Raw genomic sequence first — 8212 nt, 5'->3', positions numbered from 1 at the left:
CAAAATTCTGTAACAGAATTTCTCCCTCTAGTAGTTACTAAGTTACCTGGAGAACAGCCAAAAAGAAAAAAAAAAAAAAAAAAGAAAAAAGAAAAAAAAAAAAAAAAAGGAGAGGAAAGAGACTTAAGTTGATTAGTTCTGAAGGAACTTTTTGGTAGCCATATGGACTTTTTTCCTTCAGTTCTGCAAATCTGCAATGATTTCAGAAAATATATGTGAGAACTCTTTTGCTTACATTTTGTCTAACCAGAAAAAAAGAAAAAAAAAGAGGATCTTAAAAATCAGAACAGTTCCAGAAAAGGGGGCTGTATTTTTCCACTAAAATATACCACAGGAAAAAGGAACCAGTAAGATGGATCATTTAATTCATTTTAGCCAGATCACACTTATTTTTAGTATATGGAGTTGGCACACATGAGTAACAGAAGTAGAATACCTTCAGCTACATTTTCAAGCTTACATACATTTTTAATAAGTATACCAAAAGTCACTTTTCAGCTAGGTAGTTTTTTTGCAACTGCAAACCTTGCTGTGAAAATCCAGCTTTGTTTACAATACACAAAACTTGTAACCCTTCACAAGATTTTTTGAAATCTTTCAGCTAATTCTGAAATAACTACGGTACCACTCAAATACCTTTTCACATGTGGGTTCTATACACTAAACCTTCCATAGTTGTTAAAGCAGGCTTCAATATCATCTGCCATCCATCTGCTGTCTTCCCAGCATAGGACCTGATTCGTCAGTGGTCGGTGTAAGTCAGGAATAGTTCTTGAAATCCCTGAATCCTGCTAATGTAGAGCAGACCAAGGGGACTGGTAGGCAGAGAACAGCTCTGTCTTCATCGGGCTGCAGTTTCCTTTATACACTCTTTCTTGCTGAAGAAGGTTGTGATAATCACCATCTGCAGGAACAGATAAGAAGGGGAAAAAACAGATAACTTTCTCTTGTATTATTGTAACAAACTACTGGATCTTTAGAACTCTGCTCCATTACCCTGATAAGCTGTCCAAAAATGAGTCTCCAAAGTGGTAATAAGTGGAAAATGTTAAACTCTCATTTTAAATAAAACAGTAACACCAGGAAAAAAGAAAAAAAGGAAAAAAAAAAAAAAAAGAAAAAAAAAAAAAGAAAAAAAAAAAAGGATTATTAATATGCTAAGAATCCTGCAAATTAATGCATCTATGATATTAAACAGTTTGAGGTCAGGTGAAACAACTGTAACCAGGGAGAAACATAGAGGGAGAACAGTGAAAACTTGTGAAAGAATATGCTGTAATTTTTTTTTTAATCCACTGTGGCTTTTCTTTGTTTTAAAATTATATGTTCTCAGTGAAAAAACAATGATTCACAGTATCCTCTACTGAACTGCATTTTTTAGAATTAACAAGTCCCAACATGCCTATACCTTTTTGATCCAGGTAGTAGGTCCAAATGCACAGCATGCTGTTATTATGACCCAAATAGCTTTCAGATACAATAGGTATTCGGTGTCAAAGAAATATCAGACATGCCTGAGGGGCAACAGCTCCTGAAAACAGTATTTCCATAGTCACCTGCTGGACCTCTGTCATGTTGGCAGCAATACCTTCTGCTCCGTAATGTTCTGTCTAGCTCTGTCTGGCTGTGCTCCTGAACTTTTGAAAAGGGCAGCTCCCTGGATGAAGCACTGGCTGGGGCTGACCCTCAAGGTGATGGTCGAGATCATTCGGGTCTTTCAACAACCTCACACATCAGTTTCTGACCACGAAGAATGCCAGCAAATGCAACTTCTGCTATGCAAACTCCTGCCCAGCTCCAGCTCCTGGAGGCAGGAGGTTTGCTAGCTCTGGCAGACCCAGCGCAGAGCTGCCTCCCATCTCCATGTGATGATTTCAGGATGGAAATGAGGAGACCTTTCTTCTGAGAAAGAGCAATGAGGCATCAGAACAGGTTGCCCAGGGAGGTGGTGGAGTCACCATCCCTTGAGGTGTTTCAGGAGAGGTTGGACGTGGTGCTTAGGGACATGGTTTAGCGGGTGACATTGGTGGCAGGGGGATGGTTGGACCAGATGATCTTGGAGGTCTCCTCCAGCCTTAATGATTGTATGATTTTCAGCACACCTCGCTCCATCTAATCACCTGGGGAGACGAGCTAAGCAGAGGCATCCTTCCCAGTGTAGTTTTGCATCGGGACCTGACCGGCCACATTCCTAGAGAGGTAAACTCCCATCACGCTATTCAGCATCTTGCCTGGAGGTGCTGCAATCTCCAGAGAGAACAGTTCTCAGAATAAATTGAAATGCAATATATATATATATATATATATATGTACATATTAAAAAAAAAAAAAAAAAAAAAAAAAAAGGCACTTCATAAAGCTTGAGAGCCTTGCACCCAGCTCCTTCAGGTGAGCACGAGCAGTTGCTAACACACAGGTCTGTGCTCGCCCTGCTGCCTCAACCACCAGCAAGGCACGGGGGCTGCCAGAGCTGCCTGGTGACAAGAGGGGTGACACCAGGGGGTGACACCAGGGGGATAACATCAGGGATGGACACCAGGGGTGACCCCAGGGATGGACCCCATGGGGTGACACCAGCCCAGTGGGGCAGCAGCTGCCCCCTGGGGGAAGCCGTAGCCTGGCAGAGCCCAGCTCACCCCCCAGACCCCCGCAGCCCCCCAGCAGTGGGGGGGCCCCCTTTAAAATCCCTCCAGCACCATGCCACGGCGTGGCGAAAGTGCTGCGCAGCCCCTTTAACCCCGTGGCGAATCTGCGGGGACGAACCCAAAGCCCGGACACCCCCACCCCAGCTACGGCGCGGCGCAGGGCCCAGTCCCCCCTCCCTCCCCTCCCTCCCCTCCGTGCGCCGCGCTCGGGGCGTGTCCGGGGAGGAGCCGAGCGGCGCCGGAGATTGCCGAGCGGAGTCGAGCGGCGCCGGAGATTGCCGAGTACCTCCGGAGATTACCGAGCGCCGCCGGAGATTGCCGAGCGGGCGCGGCCCTTCCCTTCCCGCCGCCGGGGCGAGGCCGGAGCGGGAGCGGCCGGGGCGCGGCCCATGGAGCGGCCGCGCCTGAGGCGGAGCCCGCGGAAGGAGCCGCTCGGCCCCGGCGCGGCCGTGAGGAGGAGGCGGAGGCGGCGGGGCTGAGCTGAGCTGAGCTGAGCTGAGGAGACACGGCCGGGCTCCGTCTGTGTGTGTGTGGGGTGTGTGTGTGTGAGGGGGGGACGCCGGGCGGCTCGGCACCATGTCGGCCAAGGTGCGGCTGAAGCGGCTGGAGCAGCTGGTGCTGGACGGGCCGCAGCGCCACGACAGCGTGCTGAGCGTGGAGACCCTGCTCGACCTCCTGGTCGGCGTCTACGCCGAGTGCAGCCGCGACTCGCCGCTCCGCAGGGACCGATACGTCTCCGACTTCCTCGAGTGGGGTGAGCCCGGCGCCGGGGGGAGGCTGAGGGGAGAGGAGAGAGGGGAGGGTCCCCCCCCGGGGGTGCTGGGCCTCCACAGCCCCTCACGGCAGGGCTGGGCCTCGCCCCTTATATACACCCCCCCCTCAATATACCCTATGTCCATGGTGCTGTGGGCTCTGGGGGTGAGGCTGAGGGTGGAAGCTGGCCTGCTGGCTGCGGGGAGCCCCCCCCCCCCCCCGGTGCTTGCTGTGATCAGTTCGTGCTCAATCGGGCCCTGGTTTGTTCAGCTGGGGAGGCTGGGAGGCATAATGCACGGTGAAGGTGGCTGGATTGCCCCGTGGAGCGAGGGCTGGGAGGAGAGAGCCTCGCTCACGAGCGCGGTGTCCCGTTCGTCAGCTGTTCCGTGGCTGTACGGCTAATTGGGCTCTTAAGGATATCTGGTAAGAAAAAAAATAAATAATAATAATAATAATAAAAAGAAACAAACAACAAAAAAAAGCACAAAGGATTTCCTGCGGGAGGGGGAAGGGCGATTCGCTTCAGGAGATGCAAATGTGTGTCGTGGTCCTGCCGGCCACAGCACCGGGAGGGAGGGACAGCTGGTTCTCCTTAATTTCTGTGGGGACCACCACTCTTTGTGTCACACTAACAAACTAAGAGGATTCACTTCCTGGACTCTTCTATTGACGTCAGTAATGCGATTGCCAACTGAATAATTAACCACTCGATCACATCTGCCCTGCAAGGCTGCAGCCAGGGGAGCATTGATTATTTGTTTTGTTGGGGGAGCTTTGTACGTCTCCTGCAAAGTGCAGGCTGGTTTTGAACTTGTTTTCGAGCTGGTGGTTTGAATGAGCGAGCATCTAAGGGCTATAAACCGTGTTGGAGCAGGGCACGGTGCTACTTTTAGGGTAAAACTCAAGGGCAGGATTTGGGGCAGGCCAAAGAGCGGTTCGCTTTTCCTGTAGCACTGTTGGTGGCTGGGTCTTACAGCTTGATTCCCGTGTTGTCATTTTCCGTGTGATGGAGAGTCCAATTATCTAATTGTTTATAAAATTGCTTTTCCAAATCCTATTTATTGTGTTCATTGAATGTGAAAAGGTTACTGACTTGGTGAAAAGTATATCTCGCAATGAAAACAGTGTGCAGCTCTCTCTGCAGCGTGGGATTACCCTAGTATAACAAAGTGCCTATTCAATAAATAATTGAAATGTATGTGAGCTACCATCTGGTGCTGCAGAGTGGGGATAAAAGTTTATAATCCAGTCTCTCCGAGGTAAGGGGATGGGCCTAAATCTGCACTGCTGTGTATTTGGGTTCCATCAGCGAGGAATGCCCTTAAAAGCAATTAAAGGCCATCCCGTGTGTTCCTCCCTTTCCTTCAAGCTGTTGCAAGCAAGTCAATGGCAACGAGGAGACACCTTTTATCTGTGTCCTAATGCCCTCACAGTATGGTTCCACTGACAAGGAACTTGGTTCTGCCTCCAGCTAATAAGGAAGCTATCATGCCAAACACGCTAATCTTCCTCATGTCATGATGTGCAGTGCTAATTACAGCCTGCTTCTCTGTTAGGAGACAGGCCGGATTGATGTGCACAGGTTCTGCGCGCTGTTATGTGTCTGTGGCAGCATGAGAGTGCAGCTAAATATTTGGCAAATACTTTGAAGATTAGCGTGTTTCTTTATCGACGGGAGACAGGAGGAATTTCCTTCTGACAAAATGGAGACTTAGCGCCCACAATGGAAATCAGCCGCATAGGTATGAAGGGTGAATTAAGCCAAGCAGTCTAACAAGCAGCCCTGTGCTATTCTGGGCTTAAAACTGGGCACGAGGCATCAGACGTGCAGAATTCCCCCCAAATGGTTAAGTGGAATTGTTTGCGCTCCTGGCTGCCAAGAGGAAGCCGAGTTCAGGCACGGGTAGGTGAGGCAGAGGTTTTTTATCCTGGCTGTGGGGATGCAGAGGAGATGTTAGGGCGTGGAGTGTGGCTGCTGGTCCTGGGGACCGCTCTTCTCTGAGGGCAGCGCAGCGCTGCTCGGCTCCTGGAGCTGGTGGCTGGGAGAGGGGAGTCCGGAACCAAGCCCCACCTTCATCCCGTGAGCCTTGTGCCAGCTTCTGGTCAACACCTGCAGCAGCTCTGCACCTCGAGCAGAGCCCGGGGAGCCCGGGGTGATCGATCTCATTGCTTCTGTCCTGTAAACCTGGCTGCTGCTCCCTGGCAGTCCTGCCACGGGCTTGTTTCTTCCCAATCTTCTTCCTATTTGCTAACCAGAGAGGAGCGCAGGGTGTGGCCGTTTGCCCAGGGGCAGCTTGTGGCTTCCATCTCTTCAGCAATGTAGGAAGAATCTGCCATTTTAACCTTGGCAGTTGTTGCTTTCCCATGGCGAGCGGAGCTTTGAATATCCTAGAGTTTTTTTAACCTGTACCAGAAGTATAACGCGCATATTTTCATGCCGCATATCGTGGAAGAAGAGCGAGCTGAGCTACAGGCGAGGGTTTTGAAAGTCATTTTCTTCCAGTTCCTCGTGTTTATAACTCCTGTTGAGTAAGGCCTCGCTGCTGTATTGTTTGTATAATAGATACTGAAACGCCGCTCGGTGTTCTTGCTGGGAGCTGACTCCCAGTCTCTCACGGCAGCCCCGTGTCTTACATGTTCAGCACGAATTCGCCAGATCTGCGCGTGGTGTCATTTAAGCTGTTGCTGCATGTGCTGCTTATGGAGTGAGAGCTGATGAGGAATTCGCACAGCCAGCCCTGTTTATTCTAGCTCTGCTTCCTCGTTCCCCTCCGAAAGTCCTCGGTGAAGCTGGCCTGCTGCTGCCCTCGTGCCTCTGGGGCCAAATTCCTTGATCATCTCTGCAGGTCCTCATAGCCCGGTGGGGCTGGCATCCTGGGAGGCACTGGGTCTGGGCAGGCTCACGGTGCCCTGGGAAGCCCATAAAGCCACCTGCGTGGCCCTACAAGCCTGTGGCCCTATTTCCTTGGCTGAAGCTGCCCAGACCCGCTGGTGAGGACTACCTGAGACTGTCAGCAAGCACAGAGGAGGGTTTGTGTGGCCTTTGGGCTTCCCTGGTGGATCACACTGCGCGCTGGTGCTCAGGAGCTGCAAGTGGTGAGGTCTGTGTGCTGCTGAGCGTCCTCCTGAGGGACTTTTCCTGCAGCCAGTGCACCCCTTTCCCTGTTCTGTGCGGTGAGGAGAGCTGTGGGGGTGGTGAGCTGGCACAGCTCAGGTCTCCTGCATCTCCTGGGGTCTCTCAGGAGACGCATCACCTGCCCTGTGGCTTTCAGGCACAGCGTGTTCCTCTGCACGGAGCCCGTTCTTCCCTCGTGCTGAGGGATCTCAGTCTTTCCTAATCCAACGCCGGCTGTACGGGAGCCCCAGGATGGCTGCTCCCAGGGCTCTCAGCACGGCGTTGGTGCTCATCTGACATCACCTTGTTTTGCAGGAGTTATCTCAGTGGGCTGTGGCTGCTGCTCGCTGCCCCTTGCTCCCAGCCAGCCGGGACTGGCACAACCGGCTGCTCCCTTCCCCAGCAGCTTCTGTCACGGTTTGCAGTGGGTAGGCAAGCGTGTTCGGCGCAGAGCCTAACAGGAACGGGCCTTATTTGTATTCCGAGAGCTCTTGGTGCCGCACAGCCTCTCGCCCCAGCCTTTGTTTCCCCTGGCTGTGTTCCGTGCCGCTGGCGCAGGGCAGGACGGCGCGCATCCCCACGTGGCTCACCCGGCCTTGTCTCGCTCCGGACTGTGCACCGGCCAGCTTTCCCTGTGAGATCACCTCCAAACCCGTGTCAGAGTAGCCTGATGTGAAAGGCAGTGTTTGTTCTCCCCAAAATGGGCACACGGGGTGCCCCCGTGGGCTGCTCCTGCTGCTAAGGCATATTGGCCTTCTGCAGCCCCGCTCGGTGCGAGGTTGCTGCCCTCTGAGGCTGCTGTTCTGCTTTTGTTTTATTTTTCTCTGTTTTGCTGCTGTTGGTTTGGCCTTGTTTTTGCTTGTTTGTTTGTTTTTCCCCAGAAGAACTGACTTGGAGGGGGCCTGAAGCTGCGGGGAAAACAAAGAGGACTGCGGACGATTAGCAGGAGGAGGCCAGCTGGGCACCTGCTGCCAAGCCCTTGAAGACAGCCTGGTGGAACAGGCAGGCAGTGGGTGCTGCCCTAACAGCAGTGTGCTCCTGCTCGGGGGGAAAACGTGCGTGCAGCACGCTCAGAGCAACCTCTCTAGCCCAGCCTCAAGCTGCTGCTTTTGGGTGCGTGCCTCTTACGTTTGGGGCTGGGCCACAGGTGGGAAGCTGACGGGAGGGATGACCAGAAGGGTGCTGCCGTGCTGCTGGGGCCGTGATTCACGGCCTCGGGTCGCTGCAGGGACTGGTGCGTCGAGTTCTGCGCCTCGCTGCTGGTGGGGGCTAAGCCAGGAGGCTGGGACTGGGCTTTCCTTCTCCTCCCAGCTCCGCTAAAGGAGGCATGGTGACATGTAATGGGTGAAGTGAGAGTCTCGTGGAGCGGACTTTGTGTCAGAGGAGCTTGGAGCCTGTTCTCTCAGCTTGAAGGCGGTTGTATTCAGGTGTGTGGATGTGGACCGGAGGAAAATTCACGCTTCCTCAGCCTACATTAGAGCAGCTTTGAAGCTTGCTGCGGGGTAGATGTAGTTCTCTGACTGCCGCAGACACTGATGTATGGGAAAATGCCCTGGGTAAGGGTGAGGGCACAACGTGTGGCTGATGTGGTGCTAGCAGAGGAGGCAGAAGCTGTCCTGAAGTGTTTTGAGATGACCTTATGAGAGCTGTCAGACTTTGAGCACTGCTTGTGAGGATCTTTTCTATGGCATGTTTGGGT

General features: G+C 52.5%; 1 protein-coding gene across 5 annotated transcripts in view; it reads left to right on the top strand.

The window, feature by feature from the left end:
* Positions 1-2975: 2975 nt before the first annotated feature.
* The window catches only part of CDC42BPB (CDC42 binding protein kinase beta), a 94198-nt gene continuing 88961 nt past the window's right edge, over positions 2976-8212 (top strand). For 2 of the 5 annotated variants that reach the window (XM_084521773.1, XM_084521772.1), the window contains exon 1: positions 2979-3399. In XM_084521773.1, coding sequence (XP_084377899.1) covers positions 3222-3399 — 178 coding nt within the window. In that variant the 5' untranslated portion in view covers positions 2979-3221. Of the gene's footprint in view, positions 3400-8212 lie in introns of all 5 variants that reach the window. The other 3 variants (XR_014693844.1, XM_084521774.1, XM_084521771.1) reach the window with 3 other exon arrangements.

This window comes from Aythya ferina (genome assembly GCF_964211825.1).
Source record: "Aythya ferina genome assembly, chromosome: 5".
NCBI classification, from domain to species: Eukaryota; Metazoa; Chordata; class Aves; order Anseriformes; family Anatidae; genus Aythya; species Aythya ferina.
The sequence above is the reverse complement of the archived record's forward strand: the minus strand, read 5'-3'. Positions and strand labels throughout refer to the sequence as shown.